The sequence below is a fragment of the Emydura macquarii genome, unplaced genomic scaffold (assembly GCF_026122565.2).
Source record: "Emydura macquarii macquarii isolate MOO-44397 ecotype Brisbane River unplaced genomic scaffold, CSIRO-AGI_Emac_v2 contig_2994, whole genome shotgun sequence".
NCBI lineage: Eukaryota > Metazoa > Chordata > Testudines > Chelidae > Emydura > Emydura macquarii.
The window spans coordinates 4,960,683-4,980,974 of record NW_027133131.1 but is presented as its reverse complement, the minus strand read 5'-3'; the positions used below and the strand labels follow the sequence as shown (position 1 = coordinate 4,980,974).

The window sequence follows — 20,292 nt, the reverse complement described above, 5'->3', positions numbered from 1 at the left end:
TACTCAGAAGGCATGTTTTTATATCACTGCAGGGTTTCTAAGTGCTATTCCTATTCAGCTCATCCTGCAATTGCTGACCCCTGTGTAATGGTTAAATACTAAGAATACACACCAAAAAAATCCCATGCACTACGTATTTAGCACTGTGCCATTTCCGCCGTCATGGCTTACAAATCTGTGGGCAGTGGATTTAAATAAGGCTTCTCTTTTGCAGAGGGACTTGATTCACAGTCAGGGCAGAGACAGCTTTGGTGTTGTCTTGAAGCCTTGGTAATTACTTAGATATCTTTAGAATCGGGGCTGCTATGCTAATCGATTATGTTAATTATCTTCCTTCTCATCTTTGATCTGACCAAACTGTTATTTCAGACCTTCTGCGCCCTAGGCAAAGAGACAGACCCAACTGGGTCAATGAGAAGTTGCCTTTCCTAGCAAGATCCCATGGATGCCCCAATCTTTTGCTAGGTGCTCATCCGTTGGGGCTCCTGATCTTTGCAATCATCTCGAGTAATTTATTTATGGAACGGAAATAAATAAATTACGACCGCTGGGAGCAGGTTGGTCAGTTGGGCAGACAGGGCAACATTCTCCGAAGGGGATCTCAGGGTTGAGACAGTCTCTCATTTCTTCGCAGATTATCTCGTCGCAGAGGATAGTCCCAGTGTCACAGACACAGATCCGGCAGGGCTCAGGTTTCCACACATCCTTATCACTATACCTCTGCCCATCCTGCACACAGCTGCCTGCCTCCTCTGTGCCAAAGGGAAAGGAAGAGTTAGGGGAAATGGAACATGGGGCGGGAGAAGGGAGGCAAAAGAGAGAAAACCAGAAGGGAGAGAGAGAAACAGGGTCATACGACCATCAGCATTGGTTATAGCAATCACATACTAATTGCAACAGGGTATAGAAATAACCGCTTGCGTCCAAGCCAGTTCCCTGCCCAGCTCCCTGGTGGGATGGCTCTCCCATCTTCCTTGGACATCTCACAGATTACTATAGGACATGGATCTCTTGGCCACTCCAGAAGCAGAGCAAAACAAAGAGGCCTGGAGATAGCTCTTATTACGAGGATACTATGAGGAAGAACTGTCTTGAAGGCCCAGGCCCCTCATGCTACTGATGCTGCTGTAATGTTCAAGACTTCCCACCAGGCGCTTTCTTTATTCATTTCTCGTCGCTGTCATGTTTGCTGAGCGAAATTGACGATGAAGCTGTGCCCATGAGCCAGGTAAGAGTTCGGAGCAGCCACAAGCAATGTTCAAATCTGGGCGGCAAACTTCTGCCATGCACAGCTCAACCCTCTTGTGCCTCCTTAATGAACCCCCCCGTGTCTTTTTCCTACAGGGGCTTGTGGGTTTTTCCAGCACACCAGGCCTGAACTGGCTTTCACACTAGTTCTACACTGTTGGCTCCAGTGGAGTTAATCTGGATTTACACCAGTGTAGATGGGAAGGAGAATCAGGTCTAGATTCCCTTTCTTGGCGCTGCCAGAAGGGGCAGCGTTACACTAGTCCGCATTGTTAACCTCTCCCCCCACCACCTCGCCAGAAAAAAATATAAATGGGAAAAAGGTGGAGAGAAAAGCAACAAAGAGGTTCCTTTAAATGCCCCCTGGCTGTTTCTGGAATGCACACTGCAGACCAAAACCTGTGATGTACAAAGAGCTATAGCCTGGCTCATTCTCTCCAGGGCAAGGCTGTTTTTCTAATCAAAACACCATAAAATAGAAACAAACTGAATCAAAGACAAACCCATGAATGGACCAAGGAGCCCAGGGGTGGGTGGGGGAAATGGCTGCAGCCAGGGGTGGGGGAGACGGACAAAAAATGCAAAATGAACAAGCATCCAACTGTCACTAGGAGAGTTCATTATAATCTGATCCCAATTATAACAGCTCACTACAAGGGGTTCTTGATAGGGGGAGACCCATAAAAAATGTAAGTGCCTCTTTGGCATGTGTTTCTTTTCTCCCCCCATCCAAGTGAATGTCTGAAGGCCTGATGGCAGCAGCAGTTGAGATGACAGTGGGGGTCTTTGTGCAGGAAGCTGGGGCACCTCGGGGAGCCCAGGGGACCCTTCCTCTCATGATTGAATAGGCCTTTTCTCGAGCACACACAGAGCGCGATTCACGTCGCCCTGTTAGGAACCAGTTTAAATAAATAAGGGCAGCATTTCAACTCCATCTGGAAGCTATTCCTGCCAATCTCCCCTATGCAAACAAACGCTCACAATGGGGAATTGAGTTCCCTCCTCCATGACCTGGAGAAAACTTTTTCAGATGAGCTTCCCAAAAGGGCTAACGCCAGCAGAGCAGAAAATAAGCTCCTCTCCCGGGAAAGAGGGTGCGACTCTTTGCTTTCGAGAAGAACAAAGCTCAAGGCACACACGGTTGTGCCCGTTCCTTGTGCTGCACACCTGAGGAATCCAGACACATGATGAAGGGTGTTAAACAGACTTTAGTCTAAACCAGCGAGGACAGACAAGACGGGAAGTAGTAGCTTAGAGGAACCACTTTGCTAAATGTTGGTGTGCAATCAGTATTCCTGTAGGGAGATCGTCCTTCTACAACAGACATAGGACAGGATTAATTAACTGATCAGCATCATTTTACCAGGAATAGGGAAAGGCAAGGGAATCACTCTGCTACAAGTAGCCAGAGTTCTCAAGTGCAGTCCCCAACTTCTGAGTTCTCCTGGGGTGTATGTGGTGGGGTGGGGGTGTCTCACTGGGAAATCTTGCAGATGCAATCCCTTTGATAGGAACTAAGCAAACTGAAGATTGCCTGGCAACTCCTTTGCGCCTGAATGGAAGGAATTTTACCTCCTTTTCGCTGGAATCTCAGGCTGGTTGTGGGAAAGACAGCATGGCCCAGAAGCAAGAGAGCAAAGAGGCATTTTCAAACACTCTCTCTCTCTCTGCAATTGATTTACGGTCTGGAGCATATGGAGACAGGGATGGAATTCAAGCAATAGGAAACCTGCCCAAACAAGTGAAAAAAAAATCCTTTCTACCTAATACAATTTCCAGCTCCTATGCTGAATAATATGCCAGAGCAGGCGTTTTTCTGGGGTAGGAGGAAGGGCTGGCTGCGCACTGAACTTTAACGTCAACTCCTGCCGCTATTGCACAAGATGATCATTCTGATTTAAAGATCAGCAATTGCAAAAATGTTAAAATGTGGAGGGGAGGGGGAGATGGGAATGAGCTCCCCCACTTTTCCCCTTGCTTGTCTCTTTGGGTTCGGATTTGGGGGGGGGGGGGGGGGGGGGCAGGTTGAGGGTGAAGGGAAAGTTGAACAATCTGCCTAATGTGTCTGGAATGCTTCTCATCCTCCAGGTGGCCTCGTCTAGGGGGGAAATTTCCTTTCTGATCTTTAAACAAAAAAATCTGATAGTTATCGACTTCCCCAGGACTTTCTTCTGCACCTTACCACCAGCTCCAACTGAGAAGTGTGTGTGTGTGTGTGTGTGTGTGTGTGTGTGTGTGGGGGGGGGGGGGGGGGGGGGGGGGGGCGTTGGGAAAGGCTGCACAAAGGTCTCTCTTTGTGAGTCTCAGACTCCGGTTTGTCTGTCTCGGAATGTCCTCTTTGTCTGGCTCCCCCTGTGAGCCCCCTCTCCCACTCAGCTTTGTTGCATTAACTCTTTCCCCGCCGCAAGAGGCGGAGAGATATTTTGTTCTCCCTTTGGTGGGTTCTGATCCGACCGGGGTCTATTTTCAGAGGTTTCAGGGTGGAAATCCACTAAGGGAGGGAGATGGAAGCTGGAATAATAGGCACGGATTAATGAAGGCAATGCTCTTCTAAAGCAAGATAGGAACAAGCTTCTCCTCCAATCGTATTTTGTCAGGGCTCAACGGTGAACTTCATCCAGTGGCTAGAGTCCAGAGAAGGTGCAGAGCAGGAAAGAAAGCAGAGCTAAAGAGGAGCGATGGAAGTCCCTGAGCTCAGGATCAAATGCAGAGAGAACATCAGGCCAGTTTTCCAGGTGTTAAGACACTTTTTTTTTAAAGCCACTTCTCCCAGATCTACAGCCCTTGCTCCTACCACCCAGTTTCTCCCCCCAGAAGCAACGATTTTCTCTCTCTCTTCCACAGCTTTTGTGTTTCACCCCCTCCCAGGACACATTTTAAAGGGACCAAAGAAGAAAAAGGTGCAACTTACGGATATCCTCATCCTGACATCTGACAACTGCTAATAAAATGAGGTGGGCCGCTGCCAGGAGCACTACAGTCCTTGAATCCACAAAGCTGAACATGTCTAAATGTCAGACATGCAGGACCTTTGTGTGTGGAGCAGAGAAAAAGGAGGAAGTTGGTTTCCCCAGTGACTACCGAGCCTTCATGCAGCCGATTCCCCCCTTATTTTTGGGAACCGCAGGAGAATCCAAGGTACCTCGGCCCCAGCAGAATCTCTGCACCGCCTGCTCTGGGCCCAGGCACCGCTGTTATATGTCCCGTCTGCCTTCTACCAGCCGGTGTATATGCCCAGACCTCAGTCCTCCCCTGCCCCCCAGCTGCGCTGTAACCTGAGCCCTGAGCCCCGTCCCCAGGGCTGGAGACCCCTCCTCCCTCCACTGCGGCCCCCGGAGCCAAAACGGGCACGAAGTTAGGGACGGGAGAGGGGAGGGTCCCTACCTACCCCACCTCCGCCCCACGGATGCGCGGCGGGCAGCCAGCGCCGGTGCAGCGGTGCCTCTCCAGACGGCGCAGGCAGGGATGGGGTGCGGAGCGGGGCTCACTGCCCTCTCCAAAGCGCAGCGCCGAGCACGAAGTCTCAAGCAGCGCGCTGCGCTCCCCTTCGCCGAGCTGCCCGGGAAAGGAGAGGGGGAGGTAGCGGAGATGGGCGTCCTGTCCCCCCCTCTCCCGCCCCGGTCCGGCAGGAAGCCCCGCTCCAGGGAGGGCGAGCAGCCGGGAGAGGAGACGTTTGGGGAAGTTTCCGCGGAGGCTGCCCGGCCCCGTGCGGTGCAGCTGAGCGCGGAAGACGTCGGAGGAATGTTCCACTCTCCAGCACTCCCGCCCCGGTGCCCGTCAATCCGGTGTCACTCGCTTCGCGCCCGGGCAGAGGCTCCGGAGTGACACCGGTGCGACTGAGTTCACACCCTGGCCTTTTGGATCCGCTGTCTCCCAGCCCAGATCCCGGCCCCCTATTCCTCCCTCGCTCACCCCACACCCTCCGCTCGACCCCTCTGCTCCCCCTTCCAGTCCACACACCCCCATCTTCTCCTCTCCCGTTCCAACCCTGCCCCTCTGCTCCCCTCTCCCAGCTCGGTCCCCAGACCCCGCTAAACCCCCCCCCCAGCTGTTCTGCTCCCCCATTCCCCTGTCAGGTACTCCGCGGGCGGCGTGCTTTCTGGAGGTGATTTGCAAACGCAGGGTGTGTGTGCTGGGGGGGGGGGAGGAAATAGGGATTCCGGGTTAAAACCCTTTCCTTGGCATCAGCCTCCAGGGGCCAGGAATCCCCTTTCCCCCTCCCCCCCTCCCCAGCTGAGCCTGTTGCCCTGGCTACTGGGAGGCACCCAAACTGCAGGGTTTGGAAATCCTGCCCCCTGCCGGTCCCCAGCCCGGTAAACACTGGTCCCCTTGGCTGGGGAATGTGGAGGGGGCGAGGAAAGAGAGATCCCCGCCTGCCCCAGAGTTCAGGTCAGGGCATCTCCCTCTCCAGCCCCCGGGGAGTTTAGCATCCAGGGCTGGGACAGGCGCGGGGCAGGGACCGTGGTCCCACAGGAGGATTTGGGGGTGGCAGGGAAGGGGTAAGAGAGGCGGAGAATGCGGCGCCTTTCCCCTTTCCCCACAGTCGCTCTCTTGGGCGGATGGTGCCGATTCCAAACCGATAATCCCGGGGTTTGGCGGCCCCAGTGGGGCAACTGGGGGAGCGAGGGTGGGCGCGTAGCGTTTTGCAGCCCCTAGTAGAGCTGGGGGGCGGAGGAGGGGGCTGCCCTGCGCTTTGCAACCCCTGGCACAGCTGGGGGAGTTCCCCAGGTTGCAGTTCCTGGAGCTGGGTGACCGAGAGGCGCTGGGCTCTTCCGGACCCGCCGGTCAGCTGCATTCAGGCCCCGATTCAGCAACTGAGCTCAGCACGTGCTGAACGGTTCAGCAGGGGCCACTCACGTGCGTCCAGGGAAGCACCTGCTTTGCTGAATGGGGGCGGGAGGGGCTCTAATCCAAGCACCTCCCTGATGTGCAAGAGAGGGCGAGCCCCCAGCACTCCCTGCCCCGCCCCTGCTGGTGCAGCTCCTCCGCTGCCACGTGCACACATGGCTGCAGACCCCCCCCGCCCGGGCCCGGCGCTGTACGTGTGCGCGCGGCTGTCCTGGGACGTCTCCGCTACCGCCTGGGAGGCACCGGAGCACGCGGCTGGGCATCGCATCCACGCTGCAGCCACCCTGGGGCCAACGCTGACATGGGGGGGGGGCGAGGCGGGGGGAGTGGTTTGCACCGCTCCCCCCCTGGCCAATAGCAAGCTGCGGGTCGGAGCGCCCATTGGTGCAGAGCCCCGGCCGGGGTGGAGCCGGGCGCCCCAGCCCTGGAGTCGCTCCATCCTGCCCCATTTAAAGGGCGCTCCCCGGCCCGCAGGGCTGTGTTCAGAGCAAAGCCACTGAGCCCAGTGTCTGGGATTCCGCAGGTGTCCGGCCTGGCCTTTTAGTTTTTACTGACGTGAGGATCTGAAGCTGATTTGGTAAAACTTTGCCCTGACATCACCAAAATGCAGTGATGTCACAAAGGCCTGGACTGGGCAGGGGTATTCCCTCCCCAGAACTGGGAATTACTTAGCTGCTGTTCCTTGATCAGTCCGGTTCTTTGGGCCTGGGCAATAATAGACAACAGGAAACGGATCCAGCCATGCTCAGTGCAGTTCTGTGACAGGAACTGGTTCTGACCCACGACAATCCATGTCCAAATACAGTAGGTTTTATTTTGACCCCATTTCACCAACATTTTCATTTATTTATGGATTTACGGACAGTGTTAAAAATGTCAGGGGGGTAGCCGTGTTAGTCTGTATACAGCAAAAACAAGGAGAGTCCGGTAGCACTTTAAAGACTAACAAATTAAATCTGCAGAAATTAAATGTGTTAGTTTTTAAAGTGCTACAGGACTCTCCTTGTTTTTAGTGTTACAAATGTACATTCTTTTACTGACTGGCCATAAATTTATGGACGGTGGGCAACCCTTCCGCCTCAAAGGGGAACCAGCCACACAGCGCGGCAGCTTCCTGGGTGATATTTTATGCAGATTATATGCTGTGTTCATTTGTATATCATTTGCATATGCACATAAACTTCTGTTGAAAGATAGAGTGGACTGAGCGGTGCTGAAAGGCAGTCCTGGTTGAATGAGGCCCTCTGTTTCTCTGTAAGACAGCAGCGAGGTGAGCTATCCACACTCACACTGCAAGGACTGAAACCCTGCAGGCTTGAGTGTGCAGCACGGAGATTCATCTCTGAACACTCCTTAATTTCAAAGGCTACAGCCCTCCCTTTATACAAAGGTTTTCCTAGAACAGTCCCTCTTGGTTAACCAGAGAGAGGTGGGCATTTCACTTGAAGTTATGCACCATAGCTATTGTTCTCTCTCTTTTTTTCTAGGTGTCTTTTGTGTGGGGAATATAGAAATACTGTTACTATAGGATTGCTTACCTCTAGAGTGTGAAAAGATCAGGAATTGTGCGTTTGTGCTTTACAGGGAGCGGGCAAAGGCAGAAGATCCAGAGATCAATTTTTTACTCCGGTGGCTCTGACAGATCATTGGAGGAGCTATTTCTCTGGGATGCGTTCTCGCTGCACCATAGTTAAAGTTAAAACAATTTATGATGAAAACTGAGTTTCCAAAGAGCTCTCGAATCCAAATCCATTATCAGATTGGCTTGAAAAGTGCTATGCTATTTGAGGACCTAAGGTGGAGTTTATGGGGGCAGATTAAGGGTCATTTGACATGGGGACTCCCAAGATACATGCCCTCCAAAAATGACCATAACAATTTTATTTTCTTAACATCTTTTTTTGCACATAACTAGGAAACGGATTTGGGGTTCAGTCACACACAACAGAGGTTATTGGGCTTCCCCTGAACTCATCTAGTGCTTGACAACAGTGCTATCAGATAAATCACATGCAGCTTGGATTTCTTTGGCTTCCAACACAGAGCCTTCAAATTGTGAGCTTGAAGTGTACAGCAGCTCCAGCATCAGCAGGGACAAAGAGATGCTTTTCTAAAGTTGTTCTGAACCAAGCCCTGTGTTGTAATGCCTTGAGAGCATTTCCACCATCCCTATCTCTGCAGAGATATCTGCATTGCTTTTTGGGGGGGGGGTGGGGGGGTGGGGAGCAGGGGGGAGGAGCAGGTTCCCTACAAGCAAGAACTGGTAGATTTAAGGAATGTAGACCTGAATTATTTCAAGATAAATGAGCACAGGTGGATTTTCAAAGGTGGCCAGGGGTATTTTGGGTGCTATGAAAATGGGAACTTGCCAAAGCAATGCATGCTGGGTGAAAAAACTCCACTGTTATGAGTATCCCTGACATAATACCAAAGCCCACTAAGCTGTGTAAAAATGTCACATCCTCACCGGCAATCAAGGCACACTAAAATCCTCCCATAGGACCATAGCCTCATCAGCCCCTGCTGGAGAGAGCAGCCTCATAAACAGGAGGGGAGGTGGGTTTACACAGTCAGTGGCTGCAGGATTCCACAGCTTAGCTCCTGCTCCCTGCCCGTCTCACGAGCCCAGTCATGTGCCAAGGTATCAAAGCAGCTGATAGTGATCAACCACCCTGCCAGACTCCTCATCCACCTGATAATGATTATCATTTATATCACAGCGTTGTCTAAGGCCCCAGAGGAGATCATGGCCTCCATTGGGCCAGGCCCAGTAAGAAACAGTCCCTGCCCTGAAGATCTTATCATTTAAATCAGTGGTTCCCAACCTGTGGACCCCTGCTCCCCTCCCACTGGCTGCAGAAGGGAGCCGCTGCCTAGGGACCCAGGTGGAATACATGGTTTCCCTGCTGCAGCCAGGGGGATGGGAGATCCTCCTTGCTGAACTCCTTCCCTCTGGCTGCAGTGGGGTAGGAGTGGGGCTGCTGGCGGAGACTGGTGGCCCTTCAGGGTTGTACAAATCATATTTGTGGCCCTTGAGACGAAAAGGTTGGGAACCACTGATCTAAATAGAGAAGGTGCCCAAGGTGACACAGCTGGTCAGTGGCAGAGCCAGGAACAGAGCGCAGGTCTCCTGGCTCCCAGCCCAACGCCCACTCCCAACTGAGGAGCTCTGCACATCGCAGGTCTAGCCTGTCCTTTACTATTTACGAGAGGCCTAACTTTAAAGGAGCGGAGATGGGGAAATGAAATGATTGTGTTGTAAAGAAGAAAAAACATACAGCCACTACCCAGGATTTTTGCTTTTCAGACTCAGCTCGGAGCCGCTCCCGTTCAGCCTATCTTCAGTTTCCTTAGTTCATGATCTGTGATTCACCTTCTGCAATCAATGAATGCCCAGGGCGCCAAGGTGCTACAAAAAGGGCAGAGGCACTGAGGAGCGGGGAGTTGACGGAGGGGAGTCCTATGTTCCTGTGAAATACTTTTAGACACCATGCATAATTAGACTGCAGAACTCATTGCCATAGGTGTCACTCAGGCAAGGTTCCCAGAGGGACTGAACATTTATAGCACCAGCAAGAAAATCCAGTCTTTTAATAGTAAATGCTAATGAAATGCTTCAGGGCTTAAGACGAACTCCATTAGCAGTGTTTGCCAAACCGAAGTGTTAAAAAAAGCATGGTTGGACCCTCCAAAATCCCAAGGTTAGCTTATAAATCATGAGATTTCTCTTTTTTTAAACTGCATTCTTTTTATTCACCTGTTGGCTTCTCTACCTGTTGGAGGCTCTGACTTCACATTTGCAAGTTATTCTCTGCAACCATGAGGGCTAGAAACGCGCTAGTTTTTAAAAAATGAAAGCTGAGCATCTCACCTACCGCCATAGATGCAGCAGCTGGGACTTTATCCCCCAGCTCTCCCAATTAGCATGAAATGTAGTATAACATCGCCAGACTTGGCCATGCTGCATTTGAGGTTAGGAGGAGATCTTTATTTGTAAGTTCTTTGGGGCAGGTCTTTCTGGTCTGTGTCTGAACAGTGCCTAGCACAATGGGGGCCTGGCCCATGAACATGCACTACTGTAACGGAGATAATAAAGCCTTGTTCTTTTCATCAATGGATCTCAAAGCAGGGCAGTATCATTATCCCCATTTTACAGATGGGGAAATTGAGGCACAGAGCTGCAAAGAGACTTGTACAAGGTCACACAGCTGGCTAGTGGCACAACCAGGACTAGAACCCAAGTCTGCTGAAGCCCAGCCCAGGGCTTTAGCTACAAGGCCACATTGCCTTCCTAATAAATAAATAATAATAATAATGTGGAGGCAGATTACCCCACATCTGTTTTCCGAGAGGTTTCTCAGACGCTGTTGGAGGCAGAATACTGAGCTAGGTGGACCATGGTTCCGGTCCAGTCTGGCAATTCCTATGATCCCTATGGAAATGACGCGTTGCATTCAGATCCCTCCAGTCATTGCAGTGGAGACAGGAGTTTGCGACTTTGCCCAAAGCATTTCAGCTATGCTAGGAGCCTCCAAGGCAGGATACTGCATCTCTAAAAGACCAGGGGAAAAAACAAAAGCTATGTTGTTGCTGCCGGGAACCTGCTCCAAAAATAACCTGGGAGGAGCTGTCATTAAAAATGCCGGGCGGCGCGCACTGCCCATGTTTGCCCAGCGTTGCTAAAATTGCCCTATCCATAAACCAGTGGAGCTGTTTCATTCGTTTTCACAGGGCCGCATGTGCTCCCAGCCCGCAGAGCTCAGAGGTCCACCCAAGCTGAGAATAGCCGTGGCTCTCAGCTGAGTGCAGCAGCCTTTGATAGCACACCAGGCAATGTGGTTTCGGTTGCTATTTTTAGCCCCTTCCAGCCTGTCCTTAGGACATACCCAGATCCTCCTGGATCTTTGGGACAGGGACTAGCAGCGGAGGGTTGCTAGGAGAGGCTGGTTTCTGAATGGATTTGCAGTGCTCCCCTTCATCATCAGCCTCAAACTCTCACACCTGCATCCTGGGCTTTAGAAATGGCCTGCGGCTTCATTTTTCCGTGAGATCGGGGGTGGAGGTGGGGGAGGGAGGTGTTGCTCTTTTTCACACGAGGCTGCAGCAGGGATGCAGGCCAGCAGATATAACTTGCCCAGGGCTGCTTTGCTGCCCACGTTGCGCCGGTGGAAGGGTGGTCTGATGGTTAAAGCACTGGACTGGGGCGCCCCAAACCTCAGTTCAAAGCCTGGCTCCTGGGGTGACCTTGAGCAAAACACTAGGGCTATGTCTACACTGCAATTAGATGCCTACAGCTGGCCCGCGCCAGCTGTCTCGGGTTCAGCCTGCAGGGCTGTTTCATTGCAGTGGAGCCTTCTGGGTTTGGGCTGGAGCTGGGCTCTAAGACCCTGTGAGGTGGGAGGGTCCCAGAGCTTGGGCTGAAGCCCATGCCTGGATGTCTATACTGCCCTGCAAGCCTGAATCAGCTGGGCCGGGCCAGCTGCAGGTGTTCAATTGCAATCTAAACATACCCTGAGGGTTGGATTTTCAAAGCACTGGAAATCAGGTGCCTAAATCTCCTAAGCAGCTTTGCACATCACACCCTTAGGGTATGGCTGGACTGCAATCAAGGGAAGTGACTGCAGCTCTTTGATGTTTTGGAGATCACCAGGAGCAGCACAAGGTTCTGTCACTGCCTGTCCTGTAACCTAGGGGCCCTTTGCGCTGTGCAGCTATGGCTCAGTTCCCTGACATCAGTAGCCTGTCCACAAGCACAAGGTCTCACCCTGGCTTCCACCAGCCTCGTTACTCTGTGCAGGGTGACACCAACAGCTCTTCCAGTCCCAAGACTTCCCACATCCGTCCACGCTGAGTTCTTAACTACCAGACACTAAGACCGGTTCCCTTTGGTTTGTCACCCTTGAAGGTGTGAAACCAGCCCCCCCGCCCCCAGCTGTCAGCTCACTTTGCACACACAGTTTGCACAACAGAGACCTGCTTGGGGTAAAAATAAACCAAAGGCTTATTTAATAGAAAAGCCACAGATTCAAATGGGCACCATAGCAGTAGCAGCATGGGCCAGCTGGGCGAAGTATTACCCAGGGTTTCTGGCAGACTGGTAACACCCATGGTGCCATAATTTCACTGCTTTGGGACCTGAGCTCACTAAATTAAAGCTATCTTGCGTATGTCTACATCTCACCCTGTGATTGCAGGGTAGACCTACCCTTCGGCGTTCTGTGCCCATCTGAAACATGGATCCTTAGCTGTTTAAATGGATGCAGCTCCACTCACTTACGCCCTTGCAGAGGATCCGGCCTGAAGACGTGACACTGATAACATGGACAACCCCAGATTATTATTTGAATGCCAGTAGCAACTGGGGGTGTCAAACTGGATCAGGGCCCCATTCCGTCAGGCACTTGTTCAGAAACAAAGCGAGAGCCAGTCGCCACCTGGAAGAGAGAACGATCTAGACAAGGCAGGCAAAGGGGCGGGAGGGGAAACGACTTGCTGAAGGTCACAGGCAGCAGAGCCTGGACTAGAACTCACAGCCTGCGAGGTGAGGTTGTGTTTTGCAGGGGTCGGTACACTAAGATGTCCATGGTAAAACAAAGCGAACTCAGCCCATTGCATAAAAAAGTCAGCAAGCGTTAAAGACAAAAAGACTGAATGAGCCCAAACAAAAAGCCTTCCTGATTTAACCCAGGACTGTGCTGTGGTTCATGTCAGTGGCATACCATGGGTCTCCGGCGCCTGGGGGGCCAAGCCTGTATTTGTGTCCCCCCCACATTTCACGACCCACCCCCGCACAAGGCAGGAGGAATCCTGGCACCGCCCCCCAGCTGTCCCGGGGGGGGGCGGTCTGTACCTGTGGGGAGGGAGGGTGTGAGGCCGGGGGGGGGGCACAAATGCAGACTTGGCTCCACTGCCCGCCCCCCTGCACTTATCCGCCGCCCAGCGCCTGCCTCTCCTGCTCCAGCCCCAGAGTCCGGCGCCAGTTCAGACAGGGACGACCTCACCCCCCAGCTTGGGGGGAGGGGGACGGCCCTTCATGATGTGCGGGGGGGGGGGTTGCAGGAGTGGGAGCAGCTGCCCCATAGCCCGTTGTGAAGGGCCAGCCTGGCGCTCTGCACTTACCTGCCACACCAGCCCTGCAGCCGGGCGCTGGCTTGGATGGGGTAGCCTCACCCCCCGGCCTGTGGGGCAGGGGGGCGCCAGGTCGACGCTTCACGATGCACAGGAGATGGGGGGCACCGGCCCCTCCAGTGTCCCCCGCTCCCTGCGGGTCGTGAAGGGCTGGCCCAGGCGCCCCCCATGCAGGCCAGCACCCGGGGGCCTGGCCCCCCCTCGGTACGCCGTGAGGAACATGGGACCAAAAATCAATGGACCAAAATTGGTGTGTCAAAAATTAGGCCTGAGCGGTGGACAAAATTGTGAGGAACGGGTTGTTCTCCCTTCCACTCCCATCTGGGTCCTTTAAAAAATCAGAGTTCAGGGGAAGAATTGAGTTAGTTGGTTGGACTGAAAGGAGCAAGATTCACCAGGGATGTCCACCACCACCACCAGCTTCTGGGATCCCAAGATTTATTGTGGCACCATGGGGTCTTCACGGCTCTGATCCCGAGCAACGGCCTGACGAATAATGACGAGCCGAGCAACTAATTGATTTGTCAGTCTGCAGGCTGAAATAGATTTTTTTGTTTTGGGTTGTTTTCAGGTGTCTTTAACCCTTTTTGTCATCAGCAGATCTCACGGTGCTTTACAAAGGAGGTCAGTGGCATTATCCCCATTTTGAAGGTGGTGAAACTGAGGCACAGAGTGGGGAAGTGACTTGTTCAAGGTCGTCTAGGAGGCCATGGGCTGAGCTGGGAATAGAACTCAGGTCTCCTGAATCCCAGCCCAGCGCTCTTCCCATAAGGCAGTGCTCCTTGCATTGCTAAGAACTATGAGGGACTCTAAATCAGAGCAGCCCAGAATTCAGTCACTGCTGCCTCCCAGTTCTTGTGGGTTTCTCCTCCAAAGAGGCTCAGCGCAGACTCTGCCCTCTTAAGTCTCTTGTTCTTATCTCTCATTGAAGAAAAGGCTCCAGCAGTTCTGCACTGATGAATGACGCTCAAGTTAACGAGCTCCCCCCTGTCGTTGGGACAAAAGACAGCAAAATCTAATCTGAAATAGGGCATTTATGGAGACTGGAACATGTCACTTGAAGAGGCTACGCAGCCCAGATGACACACTCTTGTCCCAAGCACTCAATCCTCTGCTGGAATCATGGAGTCCTTGGAAGGCCAGAGGTAAGAGCCGTGATAGTTTCTGAACAGCTGGCATTCCTCCGTGTCAGCATGAGGGCTGGTCAACATTTTTCCTTCAAAACATGTTTTCCAATGGAAAATTGGGGTTTTGACCAAATGAAAATTTCCAGGAAAGCAACAGAGCCTCAATATTTTTCAGGTTTTTGTGGGGGAAAAAAACCCCAAAACTGAAAATTTGTGGCCAAAAATGTTACTTTTAAAAAAAAATAAAATAAAAAAGGGTTATTTTTTAATGAAATAGTTGAAGTTTTCCACAGGAAGACCCCGCCCCAGTTTTCTGACCACACTAGTCAGGAGACCTTTGTGTCTCACTATACAGCCGCTAAGGACTGGTGGGTCATTGCTGGCCATGCTGGGCAAATCCCAACCACCACAAGCATTTTGGTCACTGGCGGAATGAATTAGTAACCCACGGCCACTCGGTTAAAGCATAATGTCCCCCTCTAGTGGTAGCCCTTGGCCAATAGAATTAGGTTTTTAGCTCATGCTTTTAGAACCAGAGGTACCAGCTTTGATTCCCACAGCTGATGCTGGACCCAGTGACCTAGAGGGGATGTGGGTTACCTTTTCAGTAAAACCTGTCCAAAAATGGATTTTCTGTCCGGCCCAAAATGTCAAGACAAATTCATCCTGCCTTGAAGCGGAAACTCCAAATTTTGAAATTTTTCACTTAACGAAATTCCAAACAAATAATTCATTTCGGGTCAAATCAAAAAGTTTTGAATTTGTCAGTTTGGGTCTCTCATTTTGATTTCAACCCTGGTTTATTTCTCTTTAAATACAATGTCAATTTCAAAATAGAAAGTAATTCTGAAACAAAAAATAGAAACTTTTCCCCCCCAAAAAAGTGTCAAAATGGGAGTGGGGACGACTTGACATTTTCAAAATGTGGTTTTCTGGCTTTTTTCCCCCCATCAAAGCAAAATTTCATCAAAAAGGGATGTGCTTTATAATGAGGTATTTCCCGACGTGATCACACAGAACAGATGCGGTAGTGGAAGGTGCTCTCTGTGCATTTTTATCACCCCCCTCCCAACCCCCAGGATGGTAGAGAATAAAATTAAAAGTCCCCAGGCCAGATCCTCAGCTGGGGACACTCCACTGAACTCAGACCTCCCAACAGTCCTGGAACTGTCCCACTTGGACCCACAAAACACCCTGTCCTGCCTCACTCACTCAGATTTGACCTGGCCACCCCGTCCCCATGAGGGGCTGTGGGTCACACCTGAGCAGCACTACAACCCCATGCACCATAGATCTTGCTTTTGAGGTGTCTTGGGAGCAGGCGCATGTTCTGTCCCCTATTAGCCAGTTATCCCCCTTACTACTTGTGCGTCAAGTTCCTGTCTTAAAGGATTGCACAGTAAAGTCTGAGGGGATGTTAGCACTAGCATGAAAATAGCTCAGATCAACCACGTTCTTGCCCCAGTCAACCAAATCCACCAGTCCACAGAGTGGAGCTATGTCTGATTTATACCAGGGGGGATCTGGCCCTATTGACTCCAATAGAGCTGTGATTGATTTACACCAGCTTGGAATCTGGCCCCACTGATTTTATATTAAATGGAACGTGAAGCAACTATGAAATTCCTTAGGAGATGGGACTTCATATTTGCAGGGCCGAGTTTTACTTAGCTCTCACTCAGAGGAAATTTGCCCCAGTGAAAACTGGGTTTGACCCTTAGGAAGTCTGAAGTTTCAGTGGGGGAAGAACCATTGGTCTGGATAAATAACATCATCAGGTGTTAAAAGAACCTATTAACATTCCAGTTCTTCCTCAAGACGTCATAGCTCAGATCCTCAAAGGTATAGAGGTGCCTAACTCCCTTTGAAATCGATGGGAATCAGGCACCTAAATACCTTTAAGCATATGGTATAGAGGTGCCTAACTCCCTTTGAAATCGATGGGAATCAGGCACCTAAATACCTTTAAGGATACAGGCCCCTGTCCTCATCAGTTATATTTTGCTGAAACCTGATTCCTTGCAAATGTTGCCAGACCCTTGGGCTGTCCTGATTACAAAGGAGATGAGCGACAAAAGTCTTTGCGGCTTGTAGCTACAACATCACAGAGAGGAAACCACACCACCTTCTGACCACAGACCATCTAAATTAGCGGGGTTGCCAGATACCACCACAAGAAATACAACCTAAAATCCTTGAAATACAAAGCCAATTCCTCTGCCAGTGCAAACTTTGCAGATTTTACTGTTCTAGCTCATAAGGCATTTAGGGTCTAGTAAAGCTCCTGGATGAAGACCGTGGTTGACAACCCAACTCCTCAGGCATAAGGGAACTCTCTAAAATAAGGGTCAAGCTAGACAGAGCGTCCTCAGGGGCTGGTCTGAGGCTCTGAAATGAACTCCCCTAGGACCAGCACATACCACCATACCTTCCGCTCCAAGTGCAAGTGCTCTAACATGAAGACAGAGCAACGTGTATATGTGATGTTAAATGCGTAGGTACTTAATGTCTGTACAGTGTTTTAACGCAGACGGCTCCATTTAAATGTGGATTGCTATTGCAACCTACTGGCTGGAACACTTATATAGGACTCAAGAAGCCTGGCTCTGCACCGGCTTACTGAGTAACCTTGGGCACGTCTCTGTGCTTTAGTTTTCCCCATCTGTAAAATGGGAATAATGATACAGCTCTCCTTTGTAAAGTGCTTTGAGATCTAAAGATAACACTCCACCTGTAGAATAGTGGACATCATTATTAGTTGTAGAACCAGTTGAAAAATGACAAAGAACATCTAAATTATGGACGTTGCCAGGTACCACCACAAGAAACACAACCTGAGATTCTGTTTGTTTTTTCAAAACTTTTTTTTCCAGTTTTTTTAATGAGAAATAAAATGTTGGTTTGTTTTTTCCAGTTTTTAGTTTCCAGTTTTAAAATTTCAATCAAAATGAACATTTTCATTTTTGCTGAACTGCCATTTTTGCTCAAAAAACAATCAACCAGGTCTTAATCATGATCAGTAATTATTATTATTACTTTGAGCCCAATCACCTGTAATCAGAGGCTAGCTGGAAAGTCTGAAACACCAAACATTTTCTAGGCCATCCACCGAAAAGCAGGGGAAGTTTGGCAGGGCCATGACTGATGTTCTGCCAAAAAAAAAAAAATGACCTCCTTGATCGTTAATGCTGCAAAGAGATTTCAATCACAAGCCTCTAGTTTTCATTGCTTGCTGTTTGCACCAAAGATTTCCCCTTGGGCTGAGAGCTGACGTGCTTGGTCCAAGTTCATAGGTCACATTTTGAGGGAAAGTTTGAGCCGAATGCGTTTAGCCAGTTTTGAGTTACATGATTACAAAATCAACCAAAAAACGCCCAAGTCCCTCTTTTTCCACTTATAAGAAAAATCCCAATTTTTTGGGTACCTAAATAGTTCACTCTCTTCTCCCCCATGTGTACACTCCTCCCCTCCTGAAACACAATCTCCCCTCACATTCTACCTGACTACTAATGAAACCCAGTCCCCATACTCCCCTTATGTGGCCAAACTGGCTCCAGATTATTACAGACGGGTCCCTTCTCTCTCACACACACACACACGTGTTCATACAAGCTGCCCTCTATCAGCCAGCGCCTCCTCTTCCCACAGCCAAGCACAGGGGGCTCTCAAAAGAGAAGAGGGTTGATGGATGGCACAAAATCCGTCTGGATGTTGCTGCCCATCACACATGGGCTAGCCCAACCTCTCTACAACATCCAGCAGCAGATCCCAGCAGGTGGCTGGGCATCTCCCAAGTTCCCCAGCCCTTGCTGTCCTCAACGATGCTCCATTGCTTATTGCACTGAGACCAGCAGCTTCCAGTTCCATCACTACACCTATGGCGACCCTACCTGCCCAGCAACTTGGCATGGAGACCATGGGTCTGGCGGGAGGGAGATGATCCTGCCTTCAGACCCAAATTTGCTGGCCTCCACGAGGGCATCGGTCAGTGCTGCTGCTCCTGGCCAGCCAAGATTTCAGCGCCAGGCTTTGTGTGTCCAAACAATTGGCTTATTTCAGGGCTTTCTAATGACCCTTGTTGGCTGACGCATTGCCGCTCTCTCTCTTCTGGGAAGCGAAGGGAGGGGGGGAGGCTGGGAAGGGGGAATGGTTTTAAAAGGCCGTTGTGCGGATTTATTTATCTTTTAAAAGGGGAGCGTGCCTTGGTCTGCTGTAAAAATAACCTGCCGGAAAAAAACATCGTCTCGGAGGGGAAAGAAGCAGCTTTTTGTATCCAACCAAGCCACTGTCAACCTTCCCTCCATGGCAGGGGCAGATCTGGAAAGGTAACGAGCCCCAGTTGGGTGAGACACGCAGAAGTGCTTCTTTCGGGAGAGAGAAGAGGAACGTTTCACCCCCCGCTCTGGAATCTGACATGGTGACAATGGAAGAAATGACATCAACCCAGGCTTCCCTCTAGGGAACACAGATGTCCATTAACTCTTTGAGCGTCCAGTGCTGCTGACTGCAGCCCGATGATGCTTTACATTGGAAAACGTGGCTGTATAACACTTCTGTTGGGACCCGATACCGTGACTCCACTTCTTGGGCTAGGTCCTCCCCTCATGTAAATTGGCACAGTCCAGGGACTGCACCAATCCAGCAAAGCGGGGATCTTGCTAATTTACAGCAGCTGAAGAGCTGGCCCGCTGGACTCCCAAGGAGCAACGGTGATTTACACCAGTTTGGGGATCTGGCCCCATTGATGCCAGTGAAGCTGGGCTGATTTACACCAGCCAGGAACCTGCCTTAGTGACATCAGTGGAGAGATGGTGATTTAGCTAGGTATCTGGCCCACTGACTTCAGTGGCCAATAGACACCAAGTGAGGATTGGGTCGAATAGCGTTACTCCTGATTGACATCAGTGTAGAGGGCAAAATTTGGCATAGTGGGCTTGATTCTTCCCTTACGCCAGTTTTACCCCAGTGCGACTCCATTATGCCAGACCCCCGGCTGATGTGAGTTGGCCATAGCTCCATTGCATTCAGCGGGCCAGATACTGAAGGTACCCCTGGTACAAATCAGCTGAGTTCCTTTGCATTCAATAGACCAGATCCCCAGTTGATGTTACAATAGCTGAGGACCTGGCCTATGAACTTCAGCGTGACAGCAGAATCAAAACCGGGCTCTGTCCCGGGACCTTTTCTAGGTGCAGCTCATTTCAGTGAGACCCATAAGAAAAGCCTGGGCGGGTTGAAATCTCGCGCACAGCGGGCAGGAAACGGACCCGTCTAGCCGACTGACTGTCTCAAGTGTTTTGACAACCAACAGGGCATCTGCAAATTCCTTTTGAAAGATTAAAAAAAGAGGCGTGTAAAACAGGCACGTGCAGGATGATGCTGTGCAAAAGACCCTAAAGATTCACGGGACACTCAGCCGGATGGCCGCTGTGCCACTTGGTCCTAAAAAAAAAAAGAGGGAATTGGAAACGTGAACTCAACTATTTTTGGAGAGGCAACCTTTCACGCAGTCTCTTGTAGGGGCTCGCGTGAAATGGACAGCTGCCGTGATTTATTTAACTTTATTTGAGCATTATTAACATATACGAACACTCTGGGCAGTTGCTAACAAATCTCTATCAAAAGACCCAGTGGTGTTCAGTTGATCCCTTCCATTATCTGTCTCTTTATTTTGTTCCAATGCCCCCAGATGGTAGCTGGACATTATCAGATCAACCTGAGCATGGTCAAAGGCTGTGTCAGTTGTTTCCATTGGAAGGGTTTCCCGTCTTTTATTCCTCCATGTCTCTGATGCTGGGGGGATCAAGGAAACAAGCCGTCTGGCTGTTAGCAGTAATTTAATCCAACACAAGTGATTGGATTTGTATATGGAAATATATAGGAGTAACTGGATGAAATTCACAAGCCCTGTGTTATGCAACAGGTCAGAGTAGGTGATATA

General features: G+C 50.6%; 1 protein-coding gene across 1 annotated transcript in view; it reads right to left on the bottom strand.

Moving 5' to 3' along the window:
* Positions 1-6,384, bottom strand: part of COL2A1 (collagen type II alpha 1 chain) — a 61,295-nt gene extending 54,911 nt beyond the window's left edge. Inside the window, exons 1-3 of the mRNA XM_067529710.1 lie at positions 6,291-6,384; positions 4,160-4,277; positions 546-752 (exon numbers count right to left, since the gene is read on the bottom strand). Coding sequence (XP_067385811.1) covers positions 546-752; positions 4,160-4,253 — 301 coding nt within the window. The 5' untranslated portion in view covers positions 4,254-4,277; positions 6,291-6,384. The remainder of the gene's footprint in view (positions 1-545; positions 753-4,159; positions 4,278-6,290) is intronic.
* Positions 6,385-20,292: the final 13,908 nt, after the last annotated feature.